General features: G+C 42.3%; 1 protein-coding gene across 1 annotated transcript; it reads right to left on the bottom strand.

Annotated features, from left to right (window-relative positions):
* Positions 1–18,354: 18,354 nt before the first annotated feature.
* Positions 18,355–18,942, bottom strand: LOC149198242 (FRIGIDA-like protein 3). Its single transcript, XM_089408966.1, has one exon. It carries the CDS (start codon positions 18,940–18,942, stop codon positions 18,355–18,357), a length of 588 nt encoding a protein of 195 aa, XP_089265092.1.

Below are 18,942 nucleotides of genomic sequence, written 5' to 3'. Positions count from 1 at the left end.
GGTGGTCGATCTTCGTGAATGCTGTGTTCACTGCATCGCGATCAGTAGGGCGACCGACACGGCTTCCTATGGATAAAGGCTTTGTTCCTATAGGGGTCTCCCAATATATACGCGACGGTACGTGGGAGCACAAGTCCGTATTAGTGCCACCGACTCTCAGGAGGAATCACCCACCTTCGTAGAGATCGACAGTCACTACGTTTAACGACGCCGGAACACGTCTCTACCTAGACCTCTATGTGTTTGCGTTATGTTTCAAAGCGTTGTTATGTAAATTGAATTTATTTTAATGTTGATCTTGCTTAGCAGTTTGCCTTTAAGGATCACCACGAGATGTATGTAACAAATTCCTGAATGCAGTCTAAGATGAGAAGCAAACTTTTCAATCTTTCAACTTCGAAAATCTTAACTACTGAGGAGAAGAAAGGCAAATCTTTTCACACAGATCATAGAGCACACACTAATGCAAAATTTCCTAAATCAGCATGCAAACAGTCAAATGCAAAATGCACAATGCATGTATTTTCTTTTGCCCTTTCTTAATGTTGATGTATTACAAAAAGAAAGTTGTTATATAACTTTGATTTCGATTTCAAGCGAAAACAAACAAGCTTGTCCAAAATCAAAAGACACCTTAAGATTTACTTGTTTAATCACTGGAAATACATGAAATCAAACCATAATGACGAAAGTAAAAAGACTAATCAATTATGGACAGCAAACAAGCTAACTCTTTAGACCAGCAAAATGCCTAACACAGGTTCAGATCTAAGAGGCCAAAGCAAGACTAGTTCACTTTCGTTATGGGAAATTATAAATGATGTAAGAAATACAAAAGAACAAGTACAATTTCGTTATATAACAGAGGCAGAATGATGGCAAGTAAGGTTGGTTTCAGAACAGGTACAAGACTGGTAACTGGCTGCAAAATCTATAGTGAAAACAGGCAAGAAAAAGGGAGGAAACCCCAAATGCACAAGGCAAAATTGGGCCAACGCAAGTGTTGCACAGCCAGTCTGGCTCTCAGCGCAGGTAGCCCCTTCGGGACCTGCGTTGCAAAGCAGGTAGCCTGTGTACTACCTGCTTTGGAAAACGAAAGTTGCGTTTTCTCAGTTTCCGGGTCACAATTTTCTCAAAAATTCACAGTTTTTGCTCAAATCAGAAGCTATCAGTCAAGTACACACTAAGGGATGACAAGGAAGATGAAAAGCCATCACTAAGAGCTTACAAGGATCCTTGTAGATCAGCTCTTCAAATCATGAACATGCTCAGAAATGAGCTAGAGTAGCTGCCCTCTACTTCGCTTTTGATATAGTCAAAAGCTTTTCGATTTGGTACTCTTTTGTTCAGGAAATGAATAGCAAAATACTACAAACAATCAAACAGATACGATCCCCAGCGGAGTCACCAGTTTGTTGTAGGGAAAAGTATCCGATTCGGATGACCCTATCCCACTCTAAGGGTGATAGTACCTCAGCAACAACTGTAAAGAAAACTACTTAAGGTTTACTTCTTTATGAAAGCAAGAGAGAATGAAGAAATGCACTAACCGTTGCCTTGCGCTTAATGTCGAATCCAAACTCTTCTCTTTGCTTGCTTGCTCTCAGCTCCTTGCTCTTTTACTGGCCCAGCTACAATGAGATCCTGTAAAATAACAAAGAAAGAAACTACAAGAAGCATGCAATCATAACTGATTCAAGGATTAGCATAAATCAAATATACAATTATCACAACACATCATTGAAACAAAAGTATATAGAAGAACCTCAATAGCTTTTATTAATAGAAGAAGTAAAGTTCTGAGAGTGTTACAACCATTGAAGGCCCCAATCCAGCAACACCTCCCAGCAGAAAGAATTTCTCCTCTTCACCTCCTTCAAGCAATCACCCAATAGTTCTATAGTGAAACCAACAGCATATCCTTACTTTGCACAAAATTCCAGCCTCCTGAGCTCATAGGAGAGAGCTCAATATATAGATGAATTGAGAAAGGATGAGTCAGCTTGCAACTGATGTGTAGCTGCCTTGTGTCCTCTCTCTCTTCAGTTGATCTTCAGTTCTTGAGTCCACTTGGAGAACTTTGCTTCCACTTGGAGAAACAGAGCCTCTGACTCATCACAAGGCGAAATCCCTGATCCAAGTGTCATTTTTGGAAGATTCCAGAGCAATGACTCAGTGTGCCACTTGTCCCATCTCGCTCAGCGCAGGTGGCCTTTATTCTACCTGCTTTGCAACGCAGGTACACCATGGAGGAGTTGAGTTTCAGCGCAGAAGCCTAGTGGAGCACCTGCTTTGATTTCAGGATTGCTTGTTTTTGAGTGTTTTCAGGTGGAGAACTGATCTGAGAGCTGTTGGTTTGCTGACCTTGTTCCTCTAGGGGTAGGAACATCATGTTTAGGGACTTTGGATCCCTTGGATTATTGACAATTCATGCCTGATGCTGTAAGGCACAAAATTGTCTATAACAAGCTCCCTGTACTAACCCCATACTTGAACACAATCTTTGCAACCAAACTGCTTCCTTTCTTGCATGAGTGGCTGCCATGTATTCTACCTCTGTAGTTGATAGTGCCACTATAGATTGTTTCTTACTCATCCAACTGACTGCACCTCCAAATAGGTTAAACACATACCCACTTGTAGATCTTCTTTGATCCAGATCTCCAGCCCAGTCTGCATCAACAAAGCCACGAATATCCAACACTCTGTCCAATCCTAGTCTTCCTTGGTAGCACAAACCATAATCACTAGTGCCACACAAATACCTGAAAACCCGCTTCACTGATGTCTAGTGCTCCTTCCTTGGTTTTGACATAAACCTGCTCAATACTCCCACTGCATGTGCAATGTCTGGTCTAGTATAGACCATTGCATACATCAGCTACCGACTGCACTCGCATATGGAACACGCGACATGTCCTCTTCCTCTTCTTGTGTCTTGGGACACTGTTTAGCAGATAACCTCACACATACAAGAATAGGAACCTTCACCAGTTTACTATCCTGCATATTAAACCTTTGCAGTATTGTCTCGACATACTTCCTCTAGTTTAACTAGAGCTTCCTATTTGCCCGATCTCTTTTAATTTCCACACCCAAAATATAGTTTGCAGCACCAAGATCTTCCATGTCGACTTTGGAGGACAATTGGGTCTTCAAATCCTGGATAATTTCTTTGTCATTTCCAACCAGCAACATATCATCCACATACAAGACCAGATAAATAACACAATCACCAATTAATTTAAAATACACACAGTGATCTGCTTTGCTTCTGGTGAAGCCAAGTCCCCGTATAAATGTATCAAATTTCTGATACCACATCCTTGGTGACTATTTTAACCCATACAAAGACTTCTTTAACTTGCATACCAGTTCTTTCTTACCCTTCACCGCAAAGCCTTCAGGTTGCTTCATGTAGATTTCCTCTTCCAAATCCCTGTGAAGAAATGTTGTCTTCACATCCATCTGTTCTACGTCAAAATCAAAAGCAGTAGCAACAGATAAAAGTAACCTAATAGAAGTTACCTTAGCAACACGAGAAAAAATATCACCAAAATCAATTCCCGGCACCTGGGAATAACCTTTTGCTACCTGTTGAAAAGTGTGCAACAAGAAATGCTTGTTGAGATTGCAACAAGATGATGGAGCTTAGTGGAAAGGAGTCGCCTTCACTAAGTGGGCCCACAGGCAAATTATGGCACAAGTTCTATTTTTGGATCCCAGCAGGGATGATCACAGCAGGAGTGACCACAGCAGGGATGATCACAGCAGGAGTGACCACAGCAGGGATGATCACAGCAGGAGTGATCACAGTATGGGTGATCACAGTATGAGTGATCACAGTATGAGTGATCAAAGTCTATTTTTAGACTGGCTGTCAAAAATAGAAAAGTCAAATATTATTGTCTCATAATAATATTTAGACTATAAACTTGATCTTATTCTCTGTTAGGGTCCCACCCTAACCCCCTTATTTATGTAATGGGATCACGTCATAGTCAAGAGTCAATAAAGCCCATATTAATAATTGTAAGTGGTTAATCCGCAATTAATGACGGAACCACAGTTAGTTGCAAATGGGCCGTAGTATTAGATAGATGGTATTAATAAAACCCACGGTATTGCGTGTATGAGTCATATATAAAGGATAGAGACTCCCTGCAAGGAGCATCATGTCTTATTTTGTAGTCGAGCTCTGCTCTATTGGAGGCTGCCCCCTCGAAGAGGCAAGTGAACATTACTCTCTGAATAATAAAATCATTGCTATTCTGTGTTATGGGTATCTTTTCTTCGCATATTCTATATTTGGGTATCATTTTGCAGGTTAAGAGCATAACAAGTGGTATCAGAGCTATAACAAGTGGTATCAAAGTTACAACAAGTGGTATCAGAGCACTTTCCAGGGCCGGTGGGATCTCCATTTCTTAGCAATTTTTTTTTTTTTTTGGCTAGAGACATGTTTCGGCATCTTTAAACCCCGGGATTTGTCATTGAGTGCATAAACCTGCGGATTTGGGGAGGCATGCACACAGGAAATACAAGAGGTGGTCACGTCTGTTGGACTCCCTTGTAACCCCTGTGGGTACCCCTTTGAGTAGTAGCACATTAGACAGAACCGAACACGGATTGTCTTCCACGTACCCTCTGGGTATATTGGAAGCCCCCTAGGCTCCCTTGAAACCTCGCCATAGATAAACCGTCGGCCGTCTTGCGGCTACAGTACACCGAGAACAGCACTCGGGGAGATTACTCGCCCATACGATAGGGTAGTCGGGTTGTACGGCTAAGGGTACGGTCGATCCTCCTTAGTTAGAGCCCTGAAACATTGGGCCGAGTACTACTGCCAGACCCTTATGTATATTGTGATCTGTAGCACCTGACACTCCTCAAGACCTTAGTTCCCTTTTCTATCAGGGGATCACACAGCATCTCTTCCAGATCCGCCTGTGCAAAGCGGTGCAGCAGCAGTAGACATCAGTCTCGTAGTCTCGAGTTCACAGATCAGCCATTCCGATCTATTAGATCCATCAGATCCGCAGAAGCAGTCTGTTCCGCCATCAGATCCGCCATTTAGATCTCTCATATCCCCCAGATCGGAGTCATTGTGAAGGGTTCCTATACTGGGGTATAATTTTCGCAGGACTTTTGGTCGCATTGACATTTTGAGGATTTGTCTGGGATCTTTCGGGGTGCTTATTGGTGATCTAGCCCATCAGAATCAGGATGACGAGCTGAGCATGGTGGTACCATGCACTTCTTAGTGAAATTTTTTTTAGGCGGTCCCAATTTTCAAAAAACCTGGTTGGTGTATGGTAGAAACTAGAGCTCAAGCGATGGCCAATGAAAGGATGGACAAATTTGAAGAATCAATGCACAACCTCCATCTTTAGCTTACTGGACTATGTAACATGGTCGAGAAAATAGTCCCGAAGGGCAAGGAGCCAGCCCACCAGGAGGAGTATAATGGCACTGAACACAATGAGGGTGAGTCTAGCCACTCTCCTCACATCTGGCACACCCACACACCACCCAGTCAGCGACCTCCCAAGTTGGATATGCATAAATTTGACGGCTCTCACCCATCGGCATGGATCACACAAATGGAGCAGTATTTCAAAATGAATCGCATCTTCGATGATGAGACTCAGCTTATGTTGGGGAGCATGTACTTGGACAATGAAAGGTGGCAATGGTGGGAATGGCATCAACGTTGCACTGGACCTTTTAAGACTTGGACCAAATTCACCAAAGCTCTTCAAGACCGCTTTGATCTGGAATCATCTTTTTTGGGTCGTCTTACTAAGCTCCGACAGACTGGTACAATGGATGAATATATTACAGCTTTTGAAGCCTTAGCCTTCCGCACTTGGGGTCTCTCAGATGTGTTCTACACGGAATGTTTTATCAGCGGTCTTAAAGAAGCTATCAAAGCCCAAGTCCTACTGCACCACCCTCCCACATGGACGGAGGCTTGCAAGGTCGCTCATAACGTGGAACGTGCATTAGCAGCCCAATACAGTTGCCCAAATTTCTTCGCTAAAGGTCGCCCCCCACAGGCTCACAACATGACTCAAACACTTAACGTCCAAAAGGTGTCACCTGCGGAAATGGACGAAAGAAGAAATCAAGGCCTATGTTACTACTGTGATGAAAAATACTCCCTAGGTCATAAATGCAAGGAGCCCAAATTTTTTCAAATTGATGTCACTAACTACAGCTCAACAGAGGAAGATCCACCACTAGAGGAACATGAGCCGCTAGAAGAAGACAACCAAAAGAACAATGTCTCTGATGAACCTGTTATTTCGTTGCATGCTTTGGTAGGGATTTCTTCCCCTCAAACTCTCAAAATCGGAGGTTTTATTAAACATCGCCCAGTAGTAGTATTGATTGATAGTGGAAGTACACATAATTTCATCCATCAAAAAGTCGCAGAAGCAATGCATTGTTTTGTACGCGCAGTTTCTAACTTCCAAGTTCAAATTGCGGATGGAGGCACAATGAAATGTGAAGGCCGCTGTGAAAATGTCAAACTTCAAATGGGGGATTATCAGTTGAAAACACACATGTTTGCCATACACATGGGGGGTTGCGACATTGTCCTCGGCGCTGAATGGCTCCGCACTCTTGGGCCAATCACAATGGATTTCCAGGAGTTATATATGAGTTTTAAGCAGAACAACTACACACATACCCTCCGTGGACTCCAGGCGGGAGCCCCCTCTATCAACAGCTCGCATAAGATGGAAAAATTGTTAAAAAAGGGAAATCATGGAGTTGTAGCTCAATTTAATGCCATCCAAGCAGTCGAAACCAAGCCTCTGCCAATTCATCCTGAGATGCAACAGATTTTAAATAACCATCTGTCGGTCTTTGACAAGCCTCATGAGCTTCCACCCTCGCAAGGGGAACATGATCATAGCATCACCTTGGTTCCAGGGGCCCAACCCCCAAATGTGCGCCCATACAGATATCCGTTCACCCAAAAGAATGAAATAGAAAAAATCATCAAGGAACTTTTGGAAGCAGGTGTCATTCGTCCCAGCATTAGTCCTTATTCATCCCCAGTGGTCATGGTGCTCAAGAAAGATGGGGAGTGGGAGATGTGTCCCGACTTCAGGGCCCTCAATAAGTTGACAGTCAAAGATAAATTTCCCATCCCAGTGGTTGATGATTTGCTGGATGAACTCAATGGGGCTCAATTCTTCACTAAGCTGGATCTTTGCTTAGGCTACCACCAAATTCGCATGAAGGAAGTCGACATCCCCAAGATTGCTTTCGGAACTCATGAAGGCCATTATGAATTCCTGGTTATGCCATTTGGTCTTTGTAATGCCCCCTCTACTTTTCAGAGCCTTATGAACCACATTCTCAAACCATATCTCAGGAAATTTGTCCTTGTCTTCTTCGATGACATCCTCATCTATAGTTGCACTTGGGCCACACATCTTCAGCATGGAGATCTACTCTTGCAACTGCTCCACAAGCATAAATTATTTGTCAAGATGTCCAAGTGTTCATTTGGCATGGCAGAAGTAGAGTATTTGGGCCACATTGTGGGGCGTGAAGGTGTCAAGGTGGACCCCAAAAAGATCCAGGCAATGCAGGAATGGCCTCAACCTAAGACCTTGAAGAGCTTGAGAGGATTTTTGGGTCTCGCAGGCTATTATCGTAAATTTGTCCGCAACTATGGTTGCATTGCGAAGCCCCTCACCCAACTCCTAAAGAAAAATTCATTCTTATGGAATGAGGAAGCACAACAGGCCTTTAAAGCTCTAAAAAATACCATGTGTTCCACTCCAGTCTTAGCACTACCTGACTTCACCAAATCTTTTGTCATTGAATGTGATGCTTCGGGTACAGGTATTGGGGCGGTCTTAATGCAGGAAGGGCGACCATTGGCCTTCACAAGCCAACAACTCAATGGGAGGAATCTGGGCCAATCTACCTACGAGAAGGAAATGATGGCCATCTTACATGCAGTCGAGACCTGGCGACCTTACTTATTGGGGCGACATTTCCAAATCCGCACAGATCATCACAGTCTTAAATATTTTTTGGAGCAACGCCTATCCTCCCCACAACAAAATAAATGGCTAGCCAAAATGCTGGGATATGATTATGAGATCATTTACAAGAAAGGGAAAGACAATAGTGTAGCAGATGCATTATCTCGCCAATTTGAGGAGGAAATTACTCTGCTAGCAATTTCTCTCCCCATTCCAGAATGGATTGAAGAGGCTCGCAGGGAATGCTTTTCACACCCCGGGCTCTCCCAACTCATTTCTCAATTGCAAGTAGATCCAAATTCCACCAAGGGATACTCATGGCAGGATGATATTCTTCGCTACAAGGACAGAGTCGTAATATCACCAACATCCACCCTCAAAAGTCGCATTTTGGCAGAATTGCACTCATCTCCCATTGCAGGACATTCGGGCTTTCAGAAGACGTATGCTCGCACCAAAAGATCATTTTTTTGGACAGGCATGAAAAATGACATCCTTACTTTCGTAGCAGAATGCGATGTCTGTCAACACCACAAAGGGGAAACCGTCAACACACCAGGCACATTACAACCATTGCCCATTCTGGCATCAATTTGGAAAGAGGTTTCTATGGATTTCTGCGCCCTACCCCACCCATTTACACAACCTTTGGTTGCTCAATCTTTCATGGATCAGATCTTCAAATTGCATGGCATGCCCACTTCTATTGTGTCCGACCGTGACCCGATCTTCACCAGTAATTTTTGGCAGGAACTCTTCAGAATACAAGGCACTCAACTAAAACTCAGTACTTCCTATCATCCGCAAATAGATGGTCAAACCGAAGCCGTCAAAAAATGTCTAGAAACCTACCTTAGGTGTTTCACTTCAGAAAAGCAACACCTTTGGGTATAGTGGCTACCTCTGGCTGAATGGTGGTATAACACCAACTATCATGCCACCACCAAAATGACTCCCTATGAAGCAGTATATGGTCAACTCCCGCCTTCACCTACTTCGTATCTCAAGGGATGCTCAAAAGTACAAGTAGTGGATCAACTCCTACAACACCGCGCAACCATGCTCGCCCATCTTCGAGAGAATCTTCATCAAGCTCAGAACCGCATGAAGCAACAGGTAGACCAGCATCGCTCAGAGCGCCAATTTCAAGAAGGGGGTCAGGTCTTTTTACGGCTCCAACCATATAAGCAAACATCACTCAAAGACAAGGGGTGTCAGAAACTCTCTCCCAAATTCTACAGACCATATCAAGTACTTCAGCGCATTGGAGAAGTGGCCTACAAGTTGGCCTTGCCACCTACTGCAAAAATCCATCCAGTTTTCCATGTCTTATGCCTCAAGAAAGTGATTGGGAACAATTGCAGAATTCAGACTAGTCTACCTGAATTGGACGAAGAAGGGTCCATCTGGCTTCAACCCGAACAGGTCCTAGACACATGAGACAAGCAACTGCGCGGCTGCATGATTAAGGAAGTCCTCGTCAAATGGAAAGACACCTCTCCGGAAGATGCAACTTGCGAACCAGCCACTGTTCTTCAGCAGTTTCCGCAGCTTCAGCCTTGAGGACAAGGCTAGTCTTAAGGGGGAGGGCATGCTAGGGTCCCACCCTAACCCCCTTATTTATGTAATGGGATCACGTCATAGTCAAGAGTCAATAAAGCCCATATTAATAATTGTAAGTGGTTAATCCGCAATTAATGACGGAACCACAGTTAGTTGCAAATGGGCCGTAATATTAGATAGATGGTATTAATAAAACCCATGGTATTGGCCCGTGGTATTGCATGTATGAGTCATATATAAAGGATAGAGACTCCCTGCGAGGAGCATCGTGTCTTATTTTGTAGTCGAGCTCTGCTCTATTGGAGGTTGCCCCCTCGAAGAGGCAAGTGAACATTACTCTATGAATAATAAAATCATTGCTATTATGTGTTCTGGGTATCTTTTCTTCGCATATTCTATATTTGGGTATCATTTTGCAGGTTAAGAGCATAACAAGTGGTATAAGAGCTATAACAAGTGGTATCAAAGTTACAACAAGTGGTATTAGATCTACAACATTCTCTTGGAGCACTTTAGGATGAGATACAGATGTGGTACATGCAGATCCCAGAAGGAAATACGTGGTTACCTATGGGATGACTAATATTTGCATGCAGAACTTCAGTTAGAACTCAAGTGAGTTGAGTTTAGTGGACTGGAGGTGCAGTTGATGGAGTTGTGTTCAGTTTAACTTTGTTAAACTAGTTTTATTTAGTCTAACTTATCAATAGACTAGAGATGAGTTGGGTGAATTAGTTATTAATTTATTCACAAGTTATTAACTCATAATGCAACTATAGAATACATTAGTTAACTTAGTTGCATGTCAGTGCATGTTCAGTTTAGCAGGGATAGGTGTTAGAGGATCAAATTGCTATCAGTTGTGACTATAGTTGTGCATGATGATTTGCACAATCATAGGGATTGAGTATGCCAATGAATTGTCCAATACCAAGAATTGTAGCCTGTGCTCACGTCCAAGACAGTGTGAGTGATTATTTGCAGGTGAAATATGAGTTTGGTAAACCATTCTCATCAATTCTTGAGTTGTATTGTGTGTAACATGTGGAGATAGTACTGAGTACTTGTGAGGAGTATTGTACTTTGTAATGTTACATGATTCAATCACTATAATATACAGATAGTTGGGGTTTTTAGCGAGATGCTTTCCCCGGGAAAATACTTTGTTGATATGTGTGATTGATGCTTCTATGTGTGCCTGTGAATGTTTCTACTTCTGTAAATTGATTATCAACGTAGAGGAGGTTATGTATTATGCATGTTCCACTTATAAGTGTATAATTAGGATAATCTCTGTGAATATGTGTCATATTATTCATCTGCATGGTATCAGAGCTGGTTGATTTGTAGAAAAAGTTCTACAGGATATCAAAGCGGGATTGATCATCAAATCTATTATTCAGAAGGTGTTTACATTTTATTTCTTCAGGCAGAGTCTGTAATCGGGCCAGGTAGCCTCTGGATTCATCCTTCTTTTGGAAGGTGAGATATCTGGTGAATGCCCATACAGTCGATCTCTGTACAAGAAATAATTTGTTCTCACGAATTTTAGATCAGAAGTGGTTGAGTTTTTTATCTGTGGAATGGCGCTCAAGGATAAAACTCAAAAGCATTAAGTGTGAGAATGGAGACAGTATGCCCCAGTATCTCACGAAGTTCACCCAATGCCGGGATGAGCTGGGAAGTGTGGGGGTGACTGTTAGATGGGGAGGGTGAGTCTAAGACTCCTTGACCTTCCTAAGAGTTGGCATAGCTACCAGGACTCGGTGAATGGAAGGGAGAAACTGCCAGGATGGGAGAGACTTTGGTCGGATCTTGTGCAAGAGGAGATTAGACGGAGCACCAGAGACAGTTCTTCATCCAGGCAGGATGAGGAGAACTGTGCCTTAGCGAGTAAGGCAAAGAAGGGTAAGGGGAAGGTTTCTATTTCCGAATCCAGTTCTTCCAATGATGGGAAGAAGGTTGACAAGTTGAAGGTGAGATGCTTTCGTTGTCATGAGATTGGTTCACGGGTCAGGAACCTATATGCTCTTAAGGTTCAAGATGCATGCGAAGCCTTGAGCAGCGAGGCAACTGATGGAGACTTGGTGGTTGAGAGGGAGCGTATATTACCTCTCAACATGCAGAGCCAGAAGAAGTCTCAGACGATTGTGGAGGAGCCACGATTGGTGCAGCAACTTCAGGAGGTTGTGGAGGAGCCACAACAGGGGAAGCTGAGAGGAGATCGAGTAGAGACATATACTCATGCAGAGAGCTCCAATAGGGGGAAACTTCGAGCCAGGTGGGCTGAGGGATCGCATGCAGCCATACCTCCAGGTAGGAGGTGGGGTGATGTGGATTGATCGTCCCAAAGAGGAGGGGCAAGATCCTTGAGGTACCCAACCTCTTAGATGAGACCTTGCTACGGGAGCCCCAATTTGTAGTAGCAGGAACTGACTGATTGGGTAGAGACAGATGCGGATGGAGCAGCAGAGAGAGCGACAGTGCAGGGAATCCCAGGACAGCACATAGCTAGCAGGCTGCAGTAATGCGAGAGACACAAGTGTTTTGCACAGTGCTAGGTGGCATAGAGAGGTGTGCAATGGTGCGAGATGCATGGAGATGTTGCAATAGCGCAGATGTCAGAGAGGGAGCACTTGTCAGCAGCAGGTAGAGCTTCAGCATCAGAGGGTGTTTCTAGCCTAACACGGAGGTCAGTTGGGAGGTGCAGTGCGGATGCAATGCTGGGAGATAGAACTAGCAGCAGCATAGATGCAGTCAGAGATCAAAGTGACAGAGGCTAGAGCAGTCAGATACTGAAGAGCACAGAGATGGAGAGTTTTCAGTTGACAGAGGCAATAGCAGTCAGAGACTTTGATGATAGAGCAAGTGGACCGGCCAGATGTGTTGCATGGAGAACATTCCAGAGTTACAGGATCGGGTTTGAGAGGAAGCCTTTCTTGTTGAGAGGGAGTGTTGAAAAGTGTGCAACAAGAAATGCTTGTTGAGATTGCAACAAGATGATGGAGCTTAGTGGAAAGGAGTCGCCTTCACTAAGTAGGCCCGCAGGCAAATTATGGCGCAAGTTCTATTTTTGGATCCCAGCAGGGATGATCACAGCAGGAGTGACCACAGCAGGGATGATCACAGCAGGAGTGACCACAACAGGGATGATCACAGCAGGAGTGATCACAGTATGGGTGATCATAGTATGGGTGATCATAGTATGAGTGATCACAGTATGAGTGATCAAAGTCTATTTTTAGACTGGCTGTCAAAAATAGAAAAGTCAAATATTATTGTCTCATAATAATATTTAGACTATAAACTTCATCTTATTCTCTTGGAGCACTTCAGGATGAGCTACGGATGTGGTACATGCAGATCCCAAAAGGAAATACGTGGTTACCTATGGGATGACTAATATTTGCATGCAGGACTTCAGTTAGAACTCAAGTGAGTTGAGTTTAGTGGACTGGAGGTGCAGTTGATGGAGTTGTGTTCAGTTTAACTTTGTTAAACTAGTTGTATTTAGTCTAACTGATTAATAGACTAGATATGAGTTGGGTGAATTAGTTATTGATTAATTCACAAGTTATTAACTCATAATGCAACTATAGAATACATGAGTTAACTTAGTTGCATGTCAGTGCATGTTCAGTTCAGCAGGGACAGGTGTTAGAGGATCAGATTGCTATCAGTTGTGACTATAGCTGTGCATGATGATTTGCACAATCAGAGGGATTGAGTATGCCAATGAATTGGCCAATACCAAAAATTGTAGCCTGTGCTCACGTCCAACACAGTGTGAGTGATTATTTGCAGGTGAAATATGAGTTTGGTAAACCATTCTCATCAATTCTTGAGCTGTATTGTGTGTAACATGTGGAGATAGTACTGAGTACTTGTGAGGAGTATTGTACTTTGTAATGTTACATGATTCAATCACTATAATATACAGATAGTTGGGGTTTTTAGCGAGATAATTTCCCCGGGAAAATACTGTGTTGATATGTGTGATTGATGCTTCTATGTGTGCCTGTGAATGTTTCTACTTCTGTAAATTGATTATCAACGAAGAGGAGGTTATGTATTATGCCTGTTCCGCTTATAAGTGTATAATCAGGATAATCTCTGTGAATATGTGTCATATTATTCAAAATTTCTACACTACCAACCAAGCTTTGTATTTCTCCACCTTCCCTTCTGCATTTGTCTTCTTTTTGAACACCCATTTGCTGCCAATGGGTTTCCTTCCAGCTGGCAACTCCACCAGATCCCAAGCCTCATTTTTGTGCAAAGATGCCTTTCCATCAACCATGGCCTCTTTCCATAGTTTTCCATCCTCTGAATCTACTGCTTCCTTCACAGTTCTGGGATCATCATCAGTAACAGACAAAGCAAAATTTGAACAGAAAGCAGAAGGACTATACCTTTCTGGCTGCCTTCTTTCTCGAACTGATCTTCTCACAGCCGGAGTTTGTGGCTCTTCATCTTCTGATTCCTCCTCTGCTGTAGAGTCTGATTCTTCCTCCTTTAGCTCAAACTCTATCTTCTCATGTTCCTTTGATTGAACTTCATGTTTAATAACGTATTTTACCTCTCTGAACACCACATCTCGGCTGTACACAACCTTCCGTGTGACTGGGTTCCAAAGCTTATAACCCTTTAAACCATCCTTATACCCAATAAAGATGCAATTTTCAGATTTACTATTCAACTTGGTTCTTTTCTCCTTTGGAACATGTACATATGCATCACATCCAAATACCCTCAGATGTGAAAGAGAGGGTTTCTTACCAGTCCATACTTCTTGTGGAGTCTTCTCCTCCAATGCTGATGAAGGTGACCTGTTGAACAAGTAACATGCAGTATCCACCACCTCTGCCCAGAATTCCTATCCTAACCCGGCACCACTGAGCATGATTCTTGCCATTTCCATCAACGTCTTGTTCATTCTTTCTACGACTCCATTTTGCTGAGGTGTATATGGAGTAGTCTTCTGTCGTGCTATACCACACTTCTTACAAAATTCTTCAAATTCCTTGCTGCAAAACTTTCCACCATTATCTTTCCTCAACACCTTTATCTTCTTCTCTGTCTGATTTTCCACCAGAGCCTTAAATTCTTTAAACCTGTCAAAGACTTCAGATTTCTTCTTAAGGAAATATATCCATGTATTCCTTGAGAAGTCATCTATAAATGATACATAGTACACAGGCTTACCCAGTGATGGAACTTTCACAGGTCCAAACACATCACTGTGCACAAGCTCTAATATTTGTTTCGCCCTCTTAGCACCAGAGGGGAAACTCACCCAATTCTGCTTCCCATATACACAATTTTCACAGAAATCAAAATCCAGAGAGCTATTACTCATACCTTCTACCATACCTTTACCATGAAGTATTCAAAGGCCCTTCTCTCCAATATGTCCAAGCCTTTGATGCCACAACATGGTCTTCTCTCCAGAGACCACTAGATTTTCAGCTCCACTTTCAGGAACCACAGAACTGTTGCACCCATCAACAATAGTGCTACCTTGCAGCTTGTACAGAGTTCCAGTCCGAACTCCTCGCATCAATACCAGTGCTCCTCAAACCATCTTGCAGGTATCCTTCTCGAACACTATTTTTACACCTGCATCATCCAACTTGTTTACAGAAATCAAATTTCTGGCCAATGCAGGAATATGAAGAACACCCGGAAGTGTTCTAACCCTTCCACCTTGCAACTTCAACTTTACTTTTCCGCGACCAATGATTCTAGCCTTCCTATCATCTCCTAAGAAGACATCACCACCATCGTATTTCTCATACTCGCAGAACCACTCTCTATGGGGAGTGAAGTGAAATGATGCACCTGAGTCAATCAGCCATGCCTCATGATCTACATGTGTACTTGAATAAGCCAAGTACACATCCCCACCTTCATCTGAGGTGGTTTTCGCCTCTGGTGGTGATTATAAAACTTGTAATATTGAATTTCAACATCAATATAATTTTTATTAAGATTTTTTTTTTTCATATAAAAAACGTTGGTTTTGTATAATGTACTAATGCATATTTTTGAGATAAAAAAAAAGTACATTTGGGTTATCATATTTAAAATGTTTCTATTTATGTATAAGAAAAAGTCCAAATATCCTTTCATAATCAAAGATGGCTATCAAAAGTGAAAAATAGCCATAATGAGATACATGGCTTCTACCATAACTAGAATGAACCCAAGTTGTGAAATATAACCATATAGTCATACCAAAAGTAATAGAATATGTCATAAAGAATAGACAAATAGATATATGTGATGAGAGATGTTGCAAACAGGAAAAAATTGAGGGAAAGGAAAAGATCCCTGAGCCGAATGTTAAAATAAGATAATTACTCTTGCATGAGGAGTTAGCTAAAAATAGAGAGTCAGTTAACTGTATGATTTCATGATTGAGTGTTTGGGTCAAGTTGAGTTAAGTGATAAATGACTTTGAGTGTGTGAGAGCATGTGGTTGCATGTCAAGATATTTTAGGCAGCTAGCTAGTCGAAAAGGTTTAAATACCCTTCATCGGGTTCATTGTTATCATCATGATTTGTGTGATCAATAGAAGAGCAGCAACTCATGTTTTATGTGTGAGTTGTATTTTGTCTCCTTTGCTTTTCCAACAAATTGGTATCAGAGCAAGGTTACACAGAGCGAAGAAAAACAAATTTGCATTAGTCCATCTGAAAGGAAAAATCTAATTTTTTTTTCTTGTGGTTCCGTGAAGTTTTGGAGCATTAACCATTAACACCATGTTCCCGATCGTGCAAGGGGCTAGTCACATGCGGTCATCACGTGATACGCGTTAATCAACCAAAAATTGCAAGGTCAAAGTTTTTAAAAGTCACGTGGGACTGATAAGGGAGTAGGTGATAAAATATGACAATCCAGATTTCTTTATTAATCAAATGTAATTACATATATACAAGAAGTGTTGTCTCAAGATAGGTACGCTATCTTAGACACACAATCTGTTGGTTGAGGGAATATCTCAACCACACACCAATGTAGGAAATAGATCCTAACTACTAGGAACAGATTCCTTTACTTAGTAAGAATCAAAATTGAGACAAGTAGGAATTAGATATTCCAACACTCCCCCTTAATGAGTACTTGTCTCGATATCAGTTTGCCAAGTCTACATTTGGTCCAATCTAGTAATCACACCTTGTACCTTGTTCATGCAACTATAGGTGTCCATATAAAGTAACAACCATCTACCGGAATACATGGGTTCCAACCGCTGCAACCGCCAGTCTACTTGGAAGTCCTTCAGATACATGGTTCATCCAACCTCTTAATGAACTTTCTTTGACTTGGTCCATTACGCTATGAGATTTGTTCCATCTCTCAATTCCCCATTAATCGAAGACTCAATTCTCCGATTACATATCAAGCTTAGATACGAGTAGACTTACCACCCTCGTACCTGCCTAGTGGTTGATTCCACACCTTGATGTCACTAGGGAACAAAGGGGTATGCATGCCTATCTAGGTCTTACAGTCATATGCCCTTTTAATATACTCCAAGATTAAGAAGATACTATGTACATAAAGCATTTTAGGGACCACAACTCACCAAAAAACAAATTATGAAATGTATATTTGCTATGATTACAATGTGTGACTCACACTTTATCACAATCATGAGTCTATTCTACAAACTCAAACAAACTACTCAAGCAAATTTGGCTGTCCATCATCCTTTAATCGCTTCCTTCTCCTGCACCTCATCTTTTGATCACATCTTGGGCATCTTTGTCTTTGTCAATTAAATATTGGAACTCCATGCTTAACCTGTCATTTGTTAGAGTCAGCGAATTCTAACAAAATAACCTTACCTAAATTGAGCTAGCTAGCCTCAATAAGGTGCAATGATTTAATTCATGATTCCAATGACAAAATAAAATAAAATAAAATTTTTACTCTCATATTAACATATTGTCATAGCTCCAATAGGCTGGCCATACCTATTAAGCTATGCACAAAATCACCTCTTTCAAGGAAATTCCAAGATGGTCTTCTTCCCATAGATGGAGACCTGATTCAAACTTACTGGAAGAGAGAGCAGCTTGAGCATGTTTACCACGCTCTCAGGCAAGAATTTGACACAGTTCCCAATAAGATCCCACGTTCCCCAAAAATATCACTCCTGTACAGCTAGAGCTAACCAGCCATATATTGGGTATTTAATGTTCTCAGAGCAGCACGCCATTTAGCCCGATAACACGGGAGCGGGCAAATATTATTTAATGCCGAATTTGTCCGCTCCCGTATTATCGCGTTAAGTCGCATGCTGCTCTGAAAGCATTAAATACCCAATATATGGTTGGTTAGCTTTTTCCCTCATGTACTCATCCTCCAGAATGGTTGCAAATGTTAATATGCTTGCCCTGCACATACAGGCGCCTCACAGATGGCCCCATGCCCTTCGGACACACGGCTATCACACTCATGTTCTTCGGGAAGTCATCCCCACAGGACCGCAAATGTCCTAGTAAAAAATCCATGATAAAGACCGAGAATGTTGTTTGGTTTCATGGCAGAAAATATTTTTTGTGTAATTGTCTGCCTGTGCAGCATCAGATATGAGGAGTACTACATGGTCACTGCTAGATACAGTCTCTATAATTTCACCAAGAGTTCCATTTTCTTCTGAAAATCCTGCTGCACGTGCCTCAGCAAAGGATTTGGAGCCTTTACTCAAGCCAATCTTCACTACAATGTCTGATTTTGCTTCTACCAAAGAATCCCTCAAATTCTGAGCTATGCCTTCAACAAAGGCACGGGTGGAATTTTTTCTACAAGGTCAAATTCATAGATAAACTGAATAGCCTCAATTTGCTTTCCACTTCTACTCAATTTTTCCACTACATCTGGTATCTTGTGACTGATATAAAGGGCATGACAGAGCTCGAAAACCTCCGTGTGACGGAAAATGCGCAAGACTAGCTCACAAAAGTCATCATCCTTAAATTCCTTCGAAATTCCGTAAGAAACCAAGAGTTTCAGGAACGCACGTGCCTCGACAATAGTGATCTCGGATCCAGCATCAAGATTGAGTTTAGATTTCCATGCAGCAACAATTTTCTGAGCGTCATTTTTCGCCTCTGACGACACCTTGTCTGCGGTCAAAACAGAACGAAGGGAGTCCAAGAGCAAATTACAGGCATTTCTCTGCCCCAAAAGGTACGTATATGATTTCTGGACATTACCGTCCACATAAACACACCCCAGGGCTTGTAGAACCAGCTTGGCCGGGTCCGCCGCATATCTCAGCGCCGCGGGGACTTCGTGTCTGCTGATGCCAGTGTGGGAATTGGCCAATAAATTGATGAGGCCCTCACCGTCCAT

Source organism: Pinus tabuliformis, chromosome 2_2 (genome assembly GCF_031772625.1).
Source record: "Pinus tabuliformis cultivar Carrire ecotype Pingquan chromosome 2_2, CPIR1, whole genome shotgun sequence".
NCBI classification, from domain to species: Eukaryota; Viridiplantae; Streptophyta; class Pinopsida; order Pinales; family Pinaceae; genus Pinus; species Pinus tabuliformis.
This window is presented reverse-complemented; position numbering and strand designations above follow the sequence as displayed.